Source organism: Salvia hispanica, chromosome 6 (assembly GCF_029641045.1).
Source record: "Salvia hispanica isolate PSC_SH4W2 chromosome 6, Shi_PSC_v1, whole genome shotgun sequence".
NCBI lineage: Eukaryota > Viridiplantae > Streptophyta > Magnoliopsida > Lamiales > Lamiaceae > Salvia > Salvia hispanica.
The window spans coordinates 35,690,957-35,712,956 of NC_142697.1; the positions used below are offsets into that span (position 1 = coordinate 35,690,957).

Consider the following 22,000-nt stretch of genomic DNA (forward strand, 5'->3'; position numbering starts at 1 on the left):
TACAAGATTTTATCATAATCAATAGGATTGGTATCATATATAGATAGAGATATAGGGGCGGATGCATAAATTTTTTTCGATGAAACTGTATTTTCTAAATTTCCTATTCAAAATGTTAATATAAGAATTTTCATAATTAATTTTTTTATGATAGGAATTTATCCATATTATAAAAGTCATCATTTTTGTAACTCTATTTAATTAAAGATTGGATGAGAAAATATAAGAAGCCCGGGCATTTATTATGAAAATGTAGTACCCCTTTCTCATTCAACAACTTATATTGGATAGAAACTTAAATAGTATAACTCCTATTTTTAGGATTCCAACTCATGATATTATCACTTCACTAAAATTAGTTTGATATGATGAAACTATTGTAGAACTATATTTTTTGAAATAACTATAGTAAGACTATTATGGAATGGAAGGTGCATACACGTGAGCACAGACCAAACACACAACAAGGGTCAATGCAAAATATCTTATGAATTGTTAATATTATTTATTTATTATTATTATTATTATTATTATATGACTACCATTGTATTATACTATTATATTTATAAAATGCTATTATTGCATAACAGGCCTTGTGATATATGTGGGCCATTTATAGGGCCAGAGATGTTGCAAAAGATGGCCTTTGTCGATCGTAAAAATATAATAAAAGGAATTTATGTATTTAATTCATCAATTGCTAGTGATTACAATATGACCATAACAACTTTATTACTTTATATGCCAATCCTAATAATTACTGTGTTTTTTAATAATAAAAATATAAATGATTTTACCGCGCGCAGATAGAGATCTCAATTTTTTCATTTATTATTAATATAATATATTGTTGAATGTTGCTATTTTATCATTTTATGCAAATCGTTGTGTACATCATAACAATTATGAAAATGATTATTTCTGCGTTGCATGGTCTGAAACAATTTACAAAAAGAGATTCGAAGCACCTAACTCTATTATTAGTACTACTACATGATTTAATATACTCCTACAATTTAATAGTAAATTAAGAGACGTATGAAATGTATGTGCTAGACATGTCTCAAGATTCACCTAATAAGAAATTATAGATAATATAGTCCCCCAACACAATGAGTTAAACATCATTAGAATATTGTGGGAATTATAATAGAAGATTGACTGCGTAATTTTTAAGAAGAAAAAAATTGGAAAAAGTAACCTAACTGGCATGCATCACGACCACAGATTAATTAACTATACTCTTATTACAGTGGGATAAAATTATTAAACAAATATGATACCAGTCTTAGAAGCTACTCATAATTAAGTAGTGAAAATCAAGAATTTAGTGCCTAAACTTTATAATACCATTTGTTTTGTGCCAAGTTAACTTATTTCCATTTTGTAATAAACAAAGTAAACTGTTTAACAATTTAGAATTTTGAAATCACAATATTATATTTTGAAAGTATTAATGTTTTAAATATTGATGCTTAAAACACAATTTGAGCAAATAATGTCATTCTCCTACAGTATTTGGATCTTATTTTTATTTAATCAATCAATATCGTTGCATGTGCATGTACAGTATAAATAACTACTAGCTGTACATTGAGTCACTAGTAAATTAATATTGTAAATTAATGAATTATTTGTGAACATACAATAATATTGTAAAATAGTAATACTATTGGATTTTAAATGCCACGTGTTGATAATATAGTAATATACTATAGTAGTAGTATCAAATACCCAATTGAAAGTGTAAATATTTACTATATGCCTTTATTAACACAGTCTAAACATATAACAACAATAATAATCAAAATAAAGTACAACCATGCACACAGCACAAATATATCAAATAGTATAAAGTTTTGGCTGACTCTTAATTCCACATTATATGTTGTTAAAATCCTACAGTACGTGTCCCCATTAAAAACAACAAATGTATCTTATTATTGAATGAAACAATTTTTTGAAATTGTTTTTCTTGAAAACATCAATCTTACCAAAAACCTAACTCAAAATTTCAACTCAATAAAAATCTAGGTGGACCTTGAATATAAAAGATCAACTAATAAAATACGTACACTATACATGTAGAGACGTACTTGGACTTAGAAGTCACTACTAAGAAGTAGAGATCAAGCAATACTTCCAACTTTATATATACTAGTATTATATTCCTCATTCTCATCTTCTATTAGTACTGTAGTATATTTCATCTTATAGTAAATATAGTCAATTTTACAAGTTACTTTTTCGCATAAAATAAAGACTCAAAAAATAAATGGCAAATAATAAATGATAAGCATGAGTATGCAATACTACAAAGCACACAAAATATAACATTCTACAACAAAAAATGACGATAAAGGTCAATAGAAAAACAACTAAACCGACGACCTGTATCGTAAGATCGAGTCACTTGCAGGCAAACATCCAATAAAAGGCCGAGACGGACTCATACATGACCACATTGCAATGACCACTATATCATTAAAATCTTTGAGTTCGAACCGTCTCCTCGTATCCCCAACTGATCATCAATCCTACATTTATTCAATACAAGTTATTTTTTTCTTGGTTAATTTTTTGAAAGAAAAAATAGTAAAAATAAAGAATGATGCTTATACATTATTGGCTCAATTAAAATGTTTTGACCCAAATCTCCTAATTAGTGGAAAAAATTTGACCACCAATTTGTAGTTAGCACCACCCTATGGCAAGTCCATATAATGCATCACAACCACTCAACAAAAATAATAATTTATCCAATAACCATTCATAATATGGCCAATAATGAAATATCCACATCATACCCACTTCTTATTATTTAAATTCCCATTTCGTCCCTTCCACACATCACCATGAGTTGATGCCCTTTTGTCATTTCACTATACTTGTACACATCATTTTCTCTTCCCATTCACCAAAGTCCCACTATTTAAAACTCTCAACTTCATTAGTGTATGATATTAAAATTTAAAAATAACAATTATTCATATATCTTAGCTAGCCACACCAAATTAGTACTCACATTTCTCCCTCTCCAAAAATATGCCCACCTCTCCAAATTGTCCCAATGCCCACACCACCCCACTCCTCCCAAAGGAGGCCGAGCCACCGCATTCCGCCCCGGCATTCCGGTGGACGGGGAGGCGGACGCCCTCGTTCTCCTCGTCGTCGCGATCGGGCTCCTTCGACTCCTCCTTTAGATCCTCCTCATTCTCCTTCAATGATGAATTCCCCACATTTAGCCCTATAAACACTCCTTTAATCAAATTCAAAGGCGTCCCATTTTCTTGGGAGCAAATTCCGGGAATCCCTAAACACCATTGCTCAAAGAAGAAGGACTCCTCCGGCCACCTCCTCCCCCTCCCTCCCGCCGGCGGCGCCGCCGCCGCCACCTCCGCCGCTGTCAAAAAACAAGAGGAAATTTCTCCCAAGAAAAGTAGCAATAGGTTCCAAATTGATGATCCGTTCTTCGCGGCCCTCGTTGAATGCTCGAAAGACGGTGGCAATGGCGACGACAACGACGACGACCGTTGCTTGAATTCCGGCGCAATTGGGAAGGGAAGCTCCAAAATCACTAGGACTTTGAGTGATCGGTTTGGATTGATAAATATGTACACTTCTTCTTGCAAGAAAACATGTGCGGTTTCGGAATCGATCGTCAATCTGCCTAGACAAAGCTCGTTACTTTATCGACCGTAGATAAGTCATGTTCAAATCTCTCTTTATTTAATTGAAATGTTTAAATTCTTGTATGGTGTTAATTTGATTAAGGACAAGTACACTCCAATTGTCCTAGATCATATATGATGTAGTAGTAAAAAAGAATTAGTAACTTATTTATCGTTTTGAACATTACTTAGTATTTTGATTTTTAATTTAAATGTTTATCTTATATGTAAATGATTTGCTAAATTGCAAATTTATTGGAATTATGTCATCCTTTCTGGAACGCATGTGGAGGATATTTAGAAGATTGAAGTTGCAAAAACCCATGTGAGAACTGGACCACAGATCCATTATTACTTACATTAATTAGTATTTAATAAAACATAGCAATTATGCAACTCTTTTAATAAGGGCTATTAGTAGGAATTAGGTGAGTTTAGTGCATAATATTTAGTTGGGATTAATTAATTAATGTTTGTTTTGTGAAAGTCAAGGTTATCGTAGTCCTATTCGCTTTAACCCAAGCTTCTAGGTTTTGACTTTTCTTGGTAACTAAAAAGAGATTTTTGTAATTTGTGAGTTTGGGAAATTTTGTCTATTGGAATAAGACATGCTACTATAATAACGAATTATGAGGTAGTGGGGTTTAATTGTACAAACTTACAACGAATTATGGTTAATTAATCATGTAGTCTATCCATCCCATTATAATAGTCATTATTCTTTTTAAAATGTCCTAATCATAATCGTTTTTAATTTTATTTATTTTAAAATTTTCTTTTACTAAAATAATCTTGTTTAATGGAGTAATGAACTCCTATAAAGCAATAAAAAGGGAAATATAATACATTTCCAAATAAATTATAATTTTCGATGAACATTATTTTTAATTCAAAATGATTATAAGATGCATCCAGAATAAAATATATATATATATATATATATATATATATATATATATCTCATTAGATGTTAAAAAGAAATACAAGTAAGAGAGAAATAATTTAATAGTGTTAGGTCGGAAGACACTGAACTAGACTACTAGTGAATGATGTTCCATGCATTAATGTCTTAGATTTTTGTAAATACTATTCTTATTTAGTTAAACTTTGATATTTCTACTTGATAAAATAAAATTTCATAAAATTTGAATAATATTAAAATATTTGAACATAGTATATATGAAATATGAGACTCGTCTACTTTTACCGCAATTATCAAAATGCTCAAAATTAGATGCTAATCCACAATATTCAACAGGAGCGGTAACAATTCACATAGAAACAGTAACAAAATAGCACCAAAAACATATAAATTAACAAAAACTAACTAACAAACAACATATAAGAATTTGGGAAGTCGTGCATCATATTAAGATGTGTATGTCTAAATATGCTTATAAATAAATGATCGCTCATATAAAACTTTTTTTACCAAACAATGTTCAAATTAATGTTTGAGTAGTGATCCCGATTGAGCATCAAATCATTTAGTTTAATTTCCATGTTTACTAATTTAATAAAATATTAAATTAAAATTAAAATTACTGAGAATTTGTACCTAAATCAAAATGCTTTTTTGGTGACAAGGATCCACAATTTTAGCTCGACAGTGTCATTTCATATTTAATGCTTGTTCTATCTTAGAATATTGATCATAACTTTTTTCTGAAGTAAATTAGTTGGCGAATATTCAAAGGAAAATATATACTACGTCGGTGCTAAATATATTGTTCCGGTTATTATGTTAATCAAGTTTTCTAATTTTTATTCAAGATCTCCATTTTCAAAAAAATTTAATTTAAACTTTTTTACGTAACAGAATCGTGATTTTGCATATTACTGTACTAGCTTGTCTTCCCTGGCATGCAAATAATAAGTATTTAATTGAGTTAAAATAAATTAAATTAAATTATGTACCATAATTTAAATTATATGTTAAATTAAAAAAATATATACAGAGTATATTGCATACTAGTATAAGAAAGCTTACAAAATAAATATAATCACAACAGTGAAAAACACCTAAATAAAGTTTTTTTAATTGAATAAATGTAAAAAGTCTCTGTACCTAATTATTCTCTATACTAAGAAAAAAGAGAAAAGATATTATTACTATTAATAGGAATAGGCCTAGACAACAAACTATTTATAGTAATAATTTAGCTTTTTACAAATGCATAGATTTAACAGACATAACATATCAATAATGCACATGCACCTATTTCATTTCTATTTATAGATTAATTACAATTGACAAATACATCAAATAAATATAGGATGAGGCATCTACCAACATATCTTTCAAAAGTCATGAATATGTAGAAATTGGACTAGATATTTATGCATCATATACAAAGTTAATCTATTAAAACTATTGTAAGTGCAAGGAATTATTATAACTTTTTGTTTTTTATACAGCAAAAAATATAAGACGAGATAATAAAAATGGTCTGAAATTGACAACATGCAATATTATTCAAATAATATTTCAATGTCATTTCCAAAATATAATGCCTCACCTATATTCGAGATTCTTGTTGACTTTTAATTGCTTCTGTTTTTTGGCTGTGAAAGCAACCTTTTAATAATTCATTAATTGTTTGGTGCAGCACTTCAAAGCGGTGGGGACTTAATAACTATATATTTAAGGTCAAAATTAATTATTCATGACAATAATTAAATTGAAATCACGGACATTTAAAATTGTGTAATATTTTTAAAAAAGAAGAATCACTCAAACCAAATGCTTGCTAATAATCTAAACTTCGCAATGCTTATACAATTAAGTACATTTATATATTGATAAATTTACTTAGAAGTTAGAACAAATTATTGAAAAAATCATGAAGTTTGATCAATTTTTGGTCAGTTTCACAAATTTGAAAATTAGCTAAAAGCATCACGAAGTTTAGACTTGTTCACGTGAGAACTTTCCCCATTTTATGTATATGATTAACAAACAATTTGATTTATAAGGATAAATATTTTATACTCCTATTATAATTGTGAGTGAAGATATAGATGATCCATTTGGGCTGGACCCTGTAGAATTACTTCTTTAAAACAGGCCGACTTTGGTTTACTTAATTTCTCGTTCAAGATTGACTTAAGGCCCATTAACCGTAGCCCGGTATTTGATTTTTTTTTTTAATTCAAAGATTATGTTCCATGTATTTATGCGTGTAATACATAAATAATAATAATAATAATAATAATAATTAATTATTATTATTATTATCATTATTATTATTATTATTATTATTATTATTATTATTATTATTATTATTATTATTATTATTATTATTATTATTATTATTGCTATCTAGCCGTGCTCGATGAATGCACTTTCTTTTAAAACTACAGACATTACAATCCGTGGACCTGCAAATAATATTACTATAAATTAATAATCAAACAACTCCTTAGGTGAATATATTACTAATAATCAACAAATCAATTGGGTCCTTTAAAACTAAAAAAAGGGTCAATTTCTCAAGATTTACTAAATTATATCGTTTGTTTCAAAATCTATGAAAGGAGAGTTTTCATACAATTACATGATTGTCATTTTGGTACGAAATATTAGACCACTTGATAAATTAAAAGCCAAATACTAATTTGGGACCAATATCCAATAAAATGCAGACAAAAAATTGGTCCTGCGTTGATGCAGTGTCATTTCTGTGAACTACTACCATTGTTTTCTCTCAATTCTTATTAACTCAATAATCTATGTTCTCAGGGGCTTTCTTGGTATGATGGAATGGAACGTGATTCCTACTTCCATTCTATTCATTTGCTTGGTATGATGGAATGAATGAGTGAATGGATGAAAATGCAAAGCAAATCCAAGGAAATTGACATTTCATTCCTATCTTCATTCCATTCCAACCTCCATTCCATTCCACCTTCATTTCATTCCATCATAACAAGCATGCCACTGTTTATATTTCAATTTTCAAGTTTTACAATATTAATAGTAGTTCCTATTCATTACATATGTTATTAAAAATATTAAAAAAAGGTAAGCACTTATGCTACTTTAGACCACAAAGCACCTTTGAACCAAATTTTTGCATTTTCTTACATTTTAAGCCTCCATTTGCTAGATGTCTTTCGGCAAAACTCAAAAGTCAAAACAACATTTTTCGTTAGAATAAATATCTTTTCTTTTAAATATCTAATTTTTACCAAACAACACAATTTAAAGCATTTCAAAAGGAGTCGTTTTGTACGTACTAGTATATAAATAAAACAATTGAAAAAAATTGATTTAATATCTCAACTTGTAACTAACTATTATCCATCCGTTCGGATTATCGATTTTAACAAATGCTTGATATTGTCCAAGCCCTCAAGGATTTGTTTTTGAATCATTCCCAAAAGCCTAAAATAGATTGGGGTTGGATATGAATTATACACACCTTCTATTTCCAACTTCCATCAAACTCCCGATCTAGGATGAATTTATACTTAACAAACCTCCCCCTCAAACTAGATCACATCGGGAACATACAAACGCAGTTAACACATCGAGACATTACAGACCCGACTCAAACTTGAGTTATCTTGGGCCCCATTCAATCATGGCTCTGATACCATTTGTTCGGATTGTCGACTGCAACAGACGTTTGATATTGTCCGCTTTGGGTCAAACCCGCACAAATTTATTTTTAGATCATCCCTAAAAGGCCTCAAATTGAACTCCCGTATGGAATGGTTTGTACTCAACACCTTCTTTTAACAGTAAAACATTATTATAAAACCAATGAATATATTCAATTTTTTCTTCCTTATATCATCATTAAAACCACTTTGCTTTAGTCAACCCCATCACACTTGTATCAATCTCTCACATTACAACAAAGAGCAAAAACACAAAAGTCAAAAGTCATTCTTGGTTGATGAAATCCGCACATTTCTGCAACAAATCTCTCGAATTTTGAGACGTGGGGTCGATGATGTGAAACACATGATCCTCTCCTTCGGTCTCAAACAGCTCTGCCTTCCCCTCCCATTTGCTCTCACACAGCACCTTGTAATAAAGCCTCCCTCTCTCCCGCAAAATATCGTTCCCCGCCACGAACACTAGCACCCTCCCGCAGCCTGACCCCTCCATCCCGGGCGCCCCGTCCACGAACGGGTTGATCAACGGGTCGTCACACCCTTTGTCGGACTGGCACACGAACCTCCACCACCCGTCCACCACCGCCTTGAACACCGGATTCTCCCTCTCCGCCCCGATCGCCTCCTCCCCCCAGAAGTACGGATGCACCATCAGCGCCCCGCTGATCCCGAAGCCCAGCTCCCGACCCGCTGATAAATATTGATCGGGAATTAATACGTAGGATTCTGTCACGCTGCTAACTAGCTTAATTTGCTAGCTTTTCAACTTTATTTATAAAAATTGTCAACACGATGACATTAAATATGTCAGTACAAATCTAATTATGTTAACTGAATTTGTGTTAGACATACTATTGCCATCGTGCTGACATTTCTAATATACAGCGTTCACAAGTTAGCAAAAATTAACAAATTAAGCTAGTTAACAACTAATCATAGCTCTAGACACATCATATAAAAAAATCAAATTTGAACAACCTAATCAAATACTCCTATAATATAATATATATAAAAAAAAAATCAAATTCCAACCAACCTAATCCAATAATCCTATAGTATAACAACTATTAAAATAACTATTCCATCCATCATTTAAGAATAGAAATTTTTAAAATGATGTGAGTTTTAATACTCCCTTCATTTTTAATAATTTGTCATCATTTGACTCAACACAAATTTTAAGAAATGTAATAGAAAATGAGTTGAAAAAATTAGTAACATGTGATCCCATTTTTATATATTAGTTTTATAGTTTTATATTGACAGTGTAATGTGAGGTTTACTACCAAATACTCCTGTTTCATAGTAATGAAGACGTTTCTTTTTGACACGAAGATTAAAAAAAATTATGTTAAGTGAATTAAGTAAAGAGAGAGTAAAGTGAAAAATAAAAAAGGTAGAAAGATGAAGAGAGAATAAAATAAGAGAGAGTAAAGTATGTGTGGAAAAATGTGTTGACTCTTACTAAAAAGGGAAACGATTCTATTACTATGGAACGTACCAAAATAGCAAAATGACTCTATTACTATGGAACGAGGGGAGTATGAATAAAGTGAAATGTGACAAATATTTAAGGATGGACGAAAATGGAAATAAGTGACAAATTTTTCAGGAACGAACGTAGTACATAATTGATAAAGTAAAGTGATTGAAGTATTGACGGTAGAGAATGAGTCTCACCTCTATACTAAAATATAAAATTTCTATTTTCAAAGGATGATGAAGTAATAAAAATAATATATTTGGGAGAAAATTAGATGAGGTGGAAAAGATACCCGTACCACCGGCCCTGATCGCGAGGTGGTGGGCGATGTTGGCGCCGGCGCTATCCCCGGCCAAAAACACTCGATCGAAATCGGCGTGCTGGGCGATCCACGGGTCGGGGGAGGAGGAGGAGAGGGAGAGGAGGGCGGACCAGGAGTCGTCGTAGGCGGCGGGGAGGGGGTGCTCGGGGGCGAGGCGGTAGTCGACGGAGACTATCAACGCGCGGGCGCGGCGGGCGAGGGAGTTGAGCATGGAGTGGTACAAGGGGTCGGCGGAGGAGGAGATGCAGAAGGCGCCGCCGTGGAAGTAGAGGACGAGGGGGAGTTTGGAGGCGGGGGTTGTGGGGGGGAGGTAGAGGCGGGCGGAGAGGTTGGTTTCGGGGTGGAGGAGGATGTCTTTGGAGGAGACGGCGGTGGAGGGGTCGAGGGAAGCGGGGGCGAAGGCGGTGCCGAGGAGGCGCTCCACGGTGCCGTCGTGGTAGACGCGGAGGTAGGGTGGGACGTCGTGGACTACTATCTTGGATTTTGTGGCTTCCATTTTTGAGAGAAAAGGGAATGGCCAAGAATGATGTTTAAATATAATTGGATGGTCCCTCAATCAAAAATACTCCTACTAGGAGAAAGAAATTAATAAGTTAATCAAGACTCTTTATTAGATTGAAGAAAATGATATTCAAATAGTTAGGTGATGGAGAGAAGAAATTTTGCGATATAATGAAAATCATTTTTTGTTAAAAGTACATTGAATATAAATTACTCCGGCTTATTTTGAGTCGGAGAGAGTGATTTTTTAAATATTGAACTTTTTCCCCTTGTTTTGTGAGATGCAAAAATCGGTAGTTGTGAGCTTTAGATTTTTGGAATGCTAGTTGACAGTTTAACCAAACCGTAGCCATGATCGTGGTTATAGACTTATAGGTTTCACCAATAAACTAGAGAGAGTCTAGTATCAAACTTACTCTAATAATGTTTTTAAAATTTTACTTATTGCTCAATTTTATACTCCCTCTGTCCGGGAATTCATTTTTTCATTTTGGTCCGTTTGAGAATAGTATTCCCGGTTCAAAATTACTATAAAATAGAAATGATAAAGAGATCTTCACATTCTACTAATTTATTATATTCATATATCATTTAAAACTAATATATATAAGTACCTCTATTCCACTAATTTTTTTCCATTCATCTTTTTTTAACATTTACTATTAAAAATCGTACCGAAAAGAAATGAGACACTTATTCGTGGACGGATGGAATAGTATCTAGTTGACCTCAAAGGCTCAAATAAATTAAAACTATTTTTATCCACTATATATAATGCAAAAAATGAATCTAGGTTCTCCTAATAATACTTAAAGTGAATATAAATCTTTTTTAATATTTGAGATCAATTGGGTAATTAAATTGGTCTGGATGAAAACAATTTCAAATATTATTAAAGGTAAAATTGAAATGAAATGAAATTATAGTAGGAGTACTACTTATTTTAACCGTAATATTTACTACACTTATCAAAAAATTTGATATGTTTAACCAAACTAATAGTCTAAAACCCATAGACTAATAAAAAAGGGAATATAATAATTTGTGAAGCTTTGGAAAAATATGAGATCTGATCTCTCTCTTTCTCTCCCAATTCCAAACACGCACTCAAGTCCATCGATCTTCGGTAGATTGATGAACTGAAATCGAATTTCTTCCAGAGATGCCGCCACCTGCTAAACCTGCTCGTAGATTCTCATTCTTCGGCCTCAATTCCACCGCCTACTCCGCCCTCAGCGCCGACGCGAATGTGAAGGCGCCGCAGTTGAAGTTGGAAGCGGACAAGGAAGTCTACAGACCCGGCGATTTGATCACCGTCAATATCGAGATTACAAATGTCAGCAGCTCCTGGTCGCTTTTGATCGAGAAGCTCTACTTTGAAATCAAAGGGATCGAAAAATTGGATACGCAGTGGTTCACCACTCCGAAGCCTATTCCTGATTCTAGGCAGCGCCGAGGTGATTATTTTCATTTTTTTTAAATTCAATTTATCTGTGTGTGATTTTTTTCAGCTTTGAAATGTAGGTGCGATGATGCGTAAGAATTAGGATTGGTAGAGAGAAATGCGAGTTAGGATTGTGACGAATGAAGAGAAGAGTATAAAATTGTAGTGATTCTGTTTTGTGAAATGTTTACTCAATGCCTGATTCAGTTACACGTGGAACTTGCTATGATGCTGAGTGTTGCATTTCTTCTTTCTAAAATGAGATGAGGCTGAATGATTTTGCATTAATAAAAGGGGAAAATCCAAAGAAGATATGAGGGAAATGCAAGTAAGTTAGAAATGTGAGGAATGGAGAGAAGAGTATAAATGTGATCATTGAGAAAGGATAAAAAAGGACGTAGTTATGGGGCTTTAATCAGGATACAAGCTGCATATGATTCTGTTCATCAAGTAGAATGTTTACTCGAATGCCTAATTCAGTTACATGCCGAACTTGATATGTAATGCTCAATGTTGCATTTCTTCTTTCTAAAATTAGATGAGACTAAATGAATTTTACATGAATGAAACGGAAAAATCCAAAGAAGAAGAGGAGAGAGAGGGGAAGACCACTTCCAATGCCTTATTCTCTTTTATATGTAAATTCTTTGTTATCCTTTTCTCATCAGGTGAGTATGTATTCATGGATAGCTCAAGCCCAACTATAGTTTCAAATCAAATCATATCCAGCGGGGCAACCAGAACTTGTAAGTCTGATTAAAATTGATAGTTCATGTTGTATATTACTTATTTGCATTGATAGAATCACAGAAATTGAGCTTCAACACATTTAGAATTCGTAAACTGGATTTGATTTGCTTCCACACTGCTCCACTTGTATTGATGTATGCTTCTCAGTGTATTGTTAACTTATATGATATTGTTGCCACTTGTCAGTCATATCATTGTTTCACTCTTTCAGACTTCCAGTAATACATGTATGCTAGCTGTGTTTTGTAATAAACATAAAAAACTCATCATCTATTGTCCATATTAGGCAACATCAGTGGCCTTGTTAAATTATGTATTTGGTGCTTCTCCGGTTATTAGACAACCGGTTAACGAAGCCATTGGTGATGCCAATTGTCAAATCAAGATATTATGCTTCATGATATACACGTTTGTGCAAAACTACCCATCAACACCACTTAGTCAATGGTTTACTGTTTGTGGCTTGACCTTGGTTTAACAATTTTTCTGTCAAATCAATTACAAGATTATATCTAGAAATTACTTTCATCTACATTAATTTTCAATACTTTGTCAGAGCAGCTAAATGCATGCTTTAAATTTATTGCAAGGCTTGTGGTGTAATCATGTACTATGTTCCTGTTGGTATCATATCTGATTGTAGTTCTTAGTTATAGCTTGCCTTGCTTTGTCAGAGCTGCTAATGTTTGTTTTTTTACTCGTAGATGTGGTACGGACCCTTCTACCAAGCCTTATACCTCCATCATACAGAGGTGCAACAATACGTTATTTGTACTACATTAAGGCTTCATTGACTGGTCAATATCTGGTTTTTGAAAATGGAACCTCTCGAGTAGAGTCAAGACAAGAAGTTCCTGAACTGGTTAGTTTCTTATTTCACACCATTTATGCTTGCTACTGCACTAGTTGATTCTATTGTAATGGCATTTACTGCAAATTTTCTGGTGGATGTTTATGCTGTTAGTTCTTACATAATATAGCCATGAGTCCTTTTTGACATATGTTGTTAATTGGACCCTCCTTTATTGTTTTATCCTGTATGCTACATCTAACTCACTAACTGATTTGTTCACCCTTACTCAGACTGCACATTAAGAAACCAAAATGCGTGTCTTCTTTTAAATGGTGTAAAGGTCTTATGGTTCATGTATTTTGTACTTATCATTTTCTCCATTAACCAAACTTGGTTTAATTTGTTGACATTGGGCTCATGGTAATACCATTCTGTCTTGCTTCATGCTGTTTCCTTCTAACTGATATCTTCCATTTCTTGTTGCAACTACTTTGGTCATGTTTTGATACCTTCTTGAATTTCAGGAGGAACGTCTACCCCTTCAAATATGGGTTACTCAGAAATCCAATGGCATGGTCGGCGACGAAGGTCACACTGATGGTAAGGTTTCTCTCATTTCCTATTCTAAGTGCGTAATTGAACTAAATAAATTTTCTTTGACTCATACCATTTGGCTTCAGATAGTATTTCTCTTTCCTTTGATGAAATAGTTTTGTCTTACGTTGTTTAACTTTTTCAGGAATAGTTCCTGTAATGCCAGCTCTCTTGGACGTATACTGGAAAGAACTTGGTGGTGATGAGTGGGTAAAAACTACTCCCTCTCTTCCACATATGTTCCATGACTTAACTGTTTAAATCTGTTCTCCGTAATCCTCAGAGAACTAGGCAATTGTTAACTTCAGCTCCGATATACTCCCTCCGTCCCCGATTAGGAGTCACACTTTGACCGGGCACGGGTTTTAAGAAATGTAAAGAAAAGTTGGTTGAAAAAGTTAGTGGAATGTGAGATCCATTTTTTTATATTGGTTTTATAATAAAATGTGAGTGAATTGAGTTAGTGGAATGTGGGACCTACTTACTATTTATGGTAAAAATGAAGTGTGACTCTTAATTGGGGACGGACCGAAATGGAAAAGTGTGACTCTTAATTGGGGACGGAGGGAGTAATGATTATGGATTGTTTTCTTCTTTCTTTATAGGTTAAAGCGGCCGAGTCTTCTGATGGAGTTGAAGAGGGATATGAAAGTTCAAGGGATGAAGTCTTATCCGTCTCTTCCTATAACCCTATGAAGGAAGATTTAAGCAGAACTTTTGGAAGTTCATTATCACTGCAGTCATTTTCTGGGAGGTCTTCAAATCGAGGTTCTCTCTATGCTGAGGGACGTGCTAGCATAGCCTCAAATGCAGGACCTCCTAGGCTGTCTGTAGCTGAGGTCTCAAATGATCCAGCTTCTGGTAAATGCTCTCTCTCTCATTTGTATTTTTATTGCTTACTACTGTGCATGTTAATGATTTTGATGGATATACTTAACCTGATACTTTAGCCACCTATAACAAATTCTGAACTGTTACCTGTGTGAAAGTTCCCAGTACTAGGCAGCTATTTGTGTTGTTTTCACTTTTAGGTGTGATTAATTTGGATACTGTTGCCAGACAGGTCTCCAACCACTTTATCTCCCAGTCAACCACCAAGGCATCTTAAAGCTTTTTCTGCAGAAGATGACTCAACCGTGCCATCTGCCTCTGGAACATGTATTTTGTTCTCAGCATTCCTATTTCCTTATATGTGAGTAAGACTTTGATTATTTAAGACTAATTTTTCTGCTAACATTTTCTGCAGCAGAAGGTTTTGTTAGAGGGAGGTCGTATAATATCAGACTGGATGATCAAGTACTGCTGAGATTTTCACCTAAGAACTCTGAGTCAACTTACTACTTCTGTGATATGGTAAAGCATGAGAGAATTGTTTTCCTTCTCCAAATTGTCATTCTTCATTCTTTAGTCATCACTGTCTCCCTCTGTAATGTGCAGATCGGTGGAACCCTTACTTTCTTTCACGAGGAAGGGGCTAGAAAATGCCTTGAGGTATTCGTACATTTTCAGTAATATAGAGTGTAAACAGCCTTTAGTTAATATTTATCGATTATGAAGTTGACTGGGAATTTCTATGCTACTTTTAGCTCTCAGTATCCCTGGAGATGACAGAAACTATCAGTCGGAATTATGTACATCATTCTCGAAGGCATACTCCCACAATAACCAAGGTGCATACTTATTTTACTAATTGATTGCATAACATTGTTCTCTTTCGAGATCTTACATTACTACCCAAATTTTTTATAATATTCTAGTGCAGTATTTTCTAAATGTGGCGACAGAAAGGCATTATTTCTGACACACACGGTGTAGTAATAATAAACAATAGTACAGTGATTATGAAAATAAGAATCACGATTTCTTGTTTAATAGCAACAACTGTTTCTTGTTTAATAGCAACAACTGACAGCCGCTGTCTCTACCTTTTATGCTGCAGGTTTTTAGCGATCACCATGAGGTTGTGGCTGATTTGGTCCAGACAAGCTTTCTCTTTTCCGTTCCAATGGACGGGCCCATGACTTTTACCACCCGCTATGTCTCTGTGCAATGGGCTCTGCGATTTGAATTTCTTACAAATCCTAAGAATGTGGACTTGACAAGGTACAATTCTTTCACCGATGAGAGTTGATCAGACCTAGAAATATCCAGGTTGAACGAAAACATCATCTTGGATTGCTATTTTCACCACTTTACATATCCTATTATTAAGTTTGACACGAATCAACATTTGTCTTCACTTCGACCTTGACATTTGATGACAAGTTTCTAATCACACTTTATGGTGTCTCGGTCAATTTTGCATCATTCATGGTTAGGTACGAGCATCCTCTTATGATAGAGGGGAGGGATAAATGTGAGTGGATTCTTCCAATTACTGTACACGTACCTCCCTCACGAACAGCACCAGCGCAAAACAGAAACGATAGGACGGTCACTTTGGACCCCTTGTGGGTTCGGACATGAGGTAAACGAGAGGAGATCATTGCTTGCGCACACACACACACACACACTCTCGTATCAGTGAAAATTGAGCTAAATGAGTATTTTAGATAAGCATCACGTATTCCTTATTTGAAATATTTACTCAATGCTGCGTTCGAACAATTTTGCAGGTGGGATGCTTTTGTTCCGCGCTCAAACATCGGAAATAGTTGAGTTTTTTCTTCTGCGCTTGTGTTCTTCAAAAGATCATAATAGGACCTCAAAATATAATGTTTGATCCAATGTTTCTGCTTTCTCACTCCCTGAGTAAATGAGTTCTTGAGCTGCCCCCTTTTAGATATATGTAGTAATTTCACACACCTGAAAACGACAGAATGTTATACATTGTCTCCTTCTGCAACTATATTATTTTAGATTTTTTTTCTGTTGTTATGCTGCATTTTCTTTCCAGTATATCCTTAAAATATTCCTTGCTTTTGTAATAAGTTTTCTTGGTTCAGATCTCCTTTTTTTACACTTGATCCAAGATTCTCTTATTTTCTTACCACCATCTATCACAATGTATAAATTTTAAGTATTTCATATAATAAATATAATAATAAAGAATTATTAGTAATAATTTAAGAATTCTAAAGAGGACAATTGATAGACAGTGACAAAGCCATGAAAATTCACAAAGATCCGATAAAAATAAATCGTTAGATGTGTTTTTGGGCTTATTCCACAAATGGTTAATTCAGAAAATTGAACTTATAGATATAGTGAATAAGGTGGTCGTTGTCACTAGAAGGTAGATGCGGTGCGATGGTTGTTGCTGATAGTTGATGGCAAACAAAGAATGAAAGTGAACCCAACCTCAAAAGATTGAGGTGGAGTTGCCGCACCGTGTAATCCACAACAATGACTGAATTAAAATGGAGTTCCCCAACCTTCATCGACCGTCAGTTGGATAGGTCAAATCCCGAATGTGCCCTCCTCTTCCCCATGGCCCATCACCTTTCTTCTTGCCGCTGCCTCCTCTTCCTCCACCACGCCGCCGCCGTCCTCCCTCTTCTCTTAATAGCAAAATGAAAAAAGACTGAGAATTTGTTCAAAAACTTAAGTTATAATGATACAGATTGCAATCCATTTCCAGTTACTAGTAACATATTAGGTTGAAATTGGTCCACACGAGATTGTTACATCAATGCTAATTACTTTATTGAAAAAACATACTCAAATCATTTGTTGGACAAAAAAATTCAAGATCACACCAAATTTAAACACTTGACGGGCCCACGGTTTGAAGTTGCTATCTTGTTTCACTCATTACAGAAGAAGCAGCGCACAACTTACAATTGTTAATTGTATTGTGAGTTTTTAATTCATTGAATTTTGACAATACCATTTGCCCAATTAATTTTTTGGAATTCGATGAATATCTTGTGCCAACCCACCCCCACTTGGAACACCTTGTCCTATTAATATTTGAAAATTGCTTATTTAATTATTGTCATGTTGTTTCGATTGATTAGATTAATCTACTACCTTTTGGAGTTCATGGATGATGATATCTCAATCAATCCAATTAACTTGCTCTATATTTTTGTTTAGTTGTTAATTCAAAATATCTTCAAATGTTGTAACTTGTAACATGTCATCATCACGGTAGGAATAGTGTACTAGGTGAAAATTATTATTATTAATTATTATTATTATTATAACTACGTGAATTATTTCTGTTTTATTAGGCATTGATATTATCTAGATTATACTCTGTTTTTTTTTATTTAAATTTTGTAAACGTTATAGTTGACAAAATGTTGGGCAGAATATCTGCTTCCAAATTAAGAATATTGCTTCAACTTACATACTAAAAATCGTCGGTTATATAATTCGAGATTATACAAAAATATATATAGAGAATATTTATGTTATATCCCCATTTCAAAATGTTTTTGAGAAAGTAGAGGATCCAATAGATTGAAAATTCGAGTTATCAGGACTACAAGATAAAGCATGAATCGTTATAAAACTTTAGTCCAATTTTGATTTTGCATATAATTCTAGTATAAATCCTAATTCAACAAATTAAGTTATTTCATTTAGTATAATACAGTGTTATTTCGCTATCCAATGCCGTTATTTTGATTGATGTCACCTAAGTAAATGAACAAATTATATCAATATTAAAATCTTGATTGGTTGCAAAATCAAAATAACTAATATTACAATAATTTACAAACATATTTTAATATTTGATTCATAACACCATTACATATAAATAACCTACAAACTATGCATTTGAGTAATAATAATTACTTGCTTTTTGGAGGGCCAACTTACAAAAACCACAAAATAACATAACCTGATAAACTAATTTTCTCTTTTTCTAATATTTTGTGAGAAGATATTCATTATTATTACAGCACACCCACAAAATAGAGACAAATCCCCCCAAAAATAGCAAATCGACTTTTGATTGATACAAATCTCTCTCTCTCAAATAAATTTGACCTCAATTATAACTCGATTAATCCCAAAATCCCACTGCAGCATGGAAGCTGATGTCTTGATTTCACCATAGTTTGAAACCGCTTTTTTAGATTTATTGAGCAAGAAAACAAGAAGAGTGTTTTGTGTGATATCGGATCAAGTTTGGATTTTTACGGTTGGATGAAGATGTCTGATTTCTGGGTATTAATCTGCTGCTTTTTTTGTTTAATGGGCCCTTTTGTGGCTCATGGCAATGTGGTTTTGATAGGCAACAATGTTACTCTCTCGTTTGAAGACATTGGAGCTAGTTTTGGTGAGCTTTTATTTATTTATTTATTTCTGGGGCTGTGTGATTTGTGTTTGATTGAATTTGTGTTTCCTTTTTGGAATTGATTCTTGAATAGGGTTATGTTTGTTTACTGTTTGATGAAGTGCTTGAATGGTGTTTAGCTTCTGCAGTGATTGAGACCCTGTTTTGAAGTATTTTTAGGTGGAAAAATCTGATCTTTTTTTTAATATAAACATCAAACAGAGGTTTATGAATCTATAACTGGTGCTATGGATTTGTTAGTAGAGTTGATTGAGTCAATTTAGTGTTTGAAATCTAATTTGTTAGCTAATTATCAATGGTTATTGGTTGTTATCTTGTTTGTGTAAAGCTGTGATTGAGACTGTTTATAGACGGGGCAGGCGCAGAAAAAAACTCAACTCGGGACTAAATTTTCTGAATTTCGAGTTTGAGATTTCGAAAAGACAATACTATAGAAAAGGAAATAGTGGGGGCTTAAGCCCCCTCTAGTTTATTCTGTGAAACTCAATTGCTTGGAAAAATCTAGCATTTTTTTCGTTGATATCTATCGATGGTCTCTCACTGATGTAGTTTGTGCTGATTTCAGCTCCGTCTGTTAAAGAACCTGGGATATGTGGGATAGTGTATATGGCCGAGCCTTTGGATGCCTGCTCGCCACTGACTAATAAAGTCGTTACAGCAGTGAGTAACACCACGTCTCCGTTTGTGTTAATAGTCCGAGGAGGGTGTAGCTTTGACGAGAAAGTCAGAAGAGCGCAGGCTGCAGGGTTTAGTGCGGCCATTGTGTATGATAACAAAGTTGGTGATTTGACGGCAAGTATGTCTTCTTTTCTCTGCCTCAGCTTCGTATACTGAATATGTTCGCTCTCAAAGTTTTACCTTTAGGGCCGAGCATAATGCTATAACGATCATATAAGCATTTCTGCATCCCTTAATACAAGTTGTATTTTGATGGATCAAACAATTTAGAGCTTGTTTGATAATGTAATCGTTTAATTCAATTACTCGATCATTTGTATTGCCTCGTTTGGTCCCTCCACATTTGCAATTTTTAGCTTCGAAATGGCAATGGTCTCTCGATTTGATTATGTGCTAAAGAGCATTAGTTTTCGATGTATGAAAACAGTGTCTGGAAATTCTGTGGGTATAAAGATTCATGCTGTGTTCGTTAGCAAAGCCACTGGTGAGACGCTAAAGAAGCATGCCAATGCTACCGATATGGAGGTGTGGATAGTTCCGAGCTTTGAAGACTCAGTGTGGGCTATAATGGCTATCTCCTTCATCTCGTTGCTCGCCATGTCCGCTGTGTTGGCCACCTGCTTCTTCGTCCGAAGGCATCGGATTAGAAGAGAACGGCCTCAAGCTCCTAATGTACGAGAATTCCACGGGATGAGCAGCCGCCTGGTGAAAGCCATGCCATCCCTAGTGTTCACGGCCGTTCTCGAGGACAACTGCACTTCCGCAACGTGCGCCATATGTCTCGAAGACTACACCATGGGCGAGAAGCTACGGATACTTCCGTGTCGACATAGTAAGCGTTCCCCTCTTTCGGCTTATAGCAATCATTCTAATGTATAAATTGCACTCTCGTTGATGAATTTCGTGTCCTTATCGCAGAGTTCCACACGATGTGCGTCGATGCGTGGCTGACGTTGTGGAGAACGTTCTGCCCGGTATGCAAGCGCGACGCCAGGACCATCAACGGCGAACCACCAGCGAACGAATCCACGCCATTGCTCTCGTCCGCCCCAGGTTCCTACGCCACCACCTCCTCGCTCTTGTCGTCTTTTAGGTCGTCGCTAGCGTCATCATCGGCCATCCAAATAGGTCCACCTTCTTCTCGTCCCCAGTCCGTTTCCTCGACCCCTTACAACCCGCATTCGCTCGTCTCCCATAACCAATCCCCTCACCTGAACGCTAGCCGGAGCTCAGCCGACCTCCGGAACATGTCGTCGCAGCGATCTCTCGGAGCTTATTTAGTCTCACCCCACTCGTTAGGTTACCCCTCCTTGTCATCTCTCAACTCAAGATACATGTCCCCTTACATCCCGAGCCCCGGCGTCGGCTCCTCGAGCCGTCAAGTTAACCTGCTGCATTATAGCGAGTCGACCGCGAGCTTCCACGAGGGGTCTTCGAGCCGTCAAGCTAACCTTTTGCGCTATAGCGAGTCAGCCACGAGCTTCTCGCCGTTCGCCTCGGCGCAGTCACTGCCGGATTGTTAGTGAAGCTTGTAAATTTGCCACACAAGTTTGAAATTTTACTGATAAACTATTTAAGTCGAAGATCTTTACTTGCTAAGGTTTTTGGTGCTTCATTTTGTAAAAGCCTGTGCCTTTTTTCAATTATTTCGATTTTTTTTTTTAATTTGTGGGTTTTGCTCTTGGCTTGTATATTCAGGTTTGTTGGTTTTATTTCCACTTTGAGAGTAAGTTCAACTGGTTTCATATTCAATCTCGTATTTTATTTCACGTTCGTACGTACAGAAATCAAAATTTGAAAGATCGAGCTTCGATAGTCGAGACTTGACGCAACGAGCTTAGAAAATCAAATCACGAAGAAACTCACTTTCAACTGAACCATCTGGTG

At 34.7% G+C, this 22,000-nt stretch overlaps 4 protein-coding genes across 5 annotated transcripts; 3 read left to right on the top strand and 1 right to left on the bottom strand.

The window, feature by feature from the left end:
* The first annotated feature begins 2,948 nt into the window (after nt 1-2,948).
* LOC125206741 (uncharacterized) lies at nt 2,949-3,878 on the top strand. Its single transcript, XM_048105976.2, has one exon. The coding sequence runs from the start codon at nt 3,046-3,048 to the stop codon at nt 3,700-3,702; it is 657 nt and encodes a 218-aa protein (XP_047961933.2). The 5' UTR covers nt 2,949-3,045; the 3' UTR covers nt 3,703-3,878.
* Nucleotides 3,879-8,444: 4,566 nt separating this feature from the next.
* On the bottom strand, nt 8,445-10,671 carry LOC125203793 (alpha/beta-Hydrolases superfamily protein). Of its 2 annotated transcripts, none has more exons than XM_048102244.2 (2): nt 10,079-10,671; nt 8,445-8,987 (listed from the first exon to the last, which is right to left on the bottom strand). In XM_048102244.2, the coding sequence occupies exons 1-2, from the start codon at nt 10,596-10,598 to the stop codon at nt 8,563-8,565; spliced, it is 945 nt and encodes a 314-aa protein (XP_047958201.1). In that variant the 5' UTR covers nt 10,599-10,671; the 3' UTR covers nt 8,445-8,562. The 2 variants fall into 2 exon arrangements, with proteins under 2 accessions (XP_047958201.1, XP_047958200.1); XM_048102243.2 differs by having other exon boundaries at nt 10,073-10,667.
* A 967-nt stretch (nt 10,672-11,638) lies between these two features.
* Nucleotides 11,639-17,053, top strand: LOC125206041 (immunoglobulin). The gene is made up of 13 exons (XM_048105315.2): nt 11,639-12,060; nt 12,716-12,793; nt 13,502-13,659; nt 14,115-14,190; nt 14,330-14,394; nt 14,790-15,045; nt 15,244-15,342; nt 15,431-15,537; nt 15,622-15,675; nt 15,771-15,854; nt 16,124-16,287; nt 16,503-16,651; nt 16,800-17,053. The coding sequence occupies exons 1-12, from the start codon at nt 11,766-11,768 to the stop codon at nt 16,648-16,650; spliced, it is 1,584 nt and encodes a 527-aa protein (XP_047961272.2). The 5' UTR covers nt 11,639-11,765; the 3' UTR covers nt 16,651; nt 16,800-17,053.
* Nucleotides 17,054-19,028: 1,975 nt separating this feature from the next.
* Nucleotides 19,029-21,778, top strand: LOC125206042 (receptor homology region, transmembrane domain- and RING domain-containing protein 2-like). The gene is made up of 4 exons (XM_048105317.2): nt 19,029-19,417; nt 20,001-20,231; nt 20,541-20,945; nt 21,032-21,778. Exons 1-4 carry the CDS (start codon nt 19,285-19,287, stop codon nt 21,634-21,636), a joined length of 1,374 nt encoding a protein of 457 aa, XP_047961274.2. The 5' UTR covers nt 19,029-19,284; the 3' UTR covers nt 21,637-21,778.
* The last annotated feature ends 222 nt before the right edge of the window (nt 21,779-22,000 follow it).

What these genes read in the sequence shown, in the direction of transcription:
- LOC125206741 (XM_048105976.2), top strand. Translation starts at nt 3,046, where the DNA reads ATGCCCACCTCTCCAAATTGTCCCAATGCCCACACCACCCCACTCCTC.
- LOC125203793 (XM_048102243.2), bottom strand. Translation starts at nt 10,598, where the DNA reads ATGGAAGCCACAAAATCCAAGATAGTAGTCCACGACGTCCCACCCTAC. An exon ending in GATCAGGGCCGGTGGTACGG is followed by an intron (nt 8,988 to 10,072) that starts GTATCTTTTCCA and finishes AATATTTATCAG; the next exon opens with CGGGTCGGGAGCTGGGCTTC.
- LOC125206041 (XM_048105315.2), top strand. Translation starts at nt 11,766, where the DNA reads ATGCCGCCACCTGCTAAACCTGCTCGTAGATTCTCATTCTTCGGCCTC. An exon ending in CTTACTACTTCTGTGATATG is followed by an intron (nt 15,538 to 15,621) that starts GTAAAGCATGAG and finishes TGTAATGTGCAG; the next exon opens with ATCGGTGGAACCCTTACTTT. An exon ending in ATACTCCCACAATAACCAAG is followed by an intron (nt 15,855 to 16,123) that starts GTGCATACTTAT and finishes TTTATGCTGCAG; the next exon opens with GTTTTTAGCGATCACCATGA.
- LOC125206042 (XM_048105317.2), top strand. Translation starts at nt 19,285, where the DNA reads ATGAAGATGTCTGATTTCTGGGTATTAATCTGCTGCTTTTTTTGTTTA. An exon ending in AGACATTGGAGCTAGTTTTG is followed by an intron (nt 19,418 to 20,000) that starts GTGAGCTTTTAT and finishes TGCTGATTTCAG; the next exon opens with CTCCGTCTGTTAAAGAACCT. An exon ending in AGTTGGTGATTTGACGGCAA is followed by an intron (nt 20,232 to 20,540) that starts GTATGTCTTCTT and finishes GTATGAAAACAG; the next exon opens with TGTCTGGAAATTCTGTGGGT.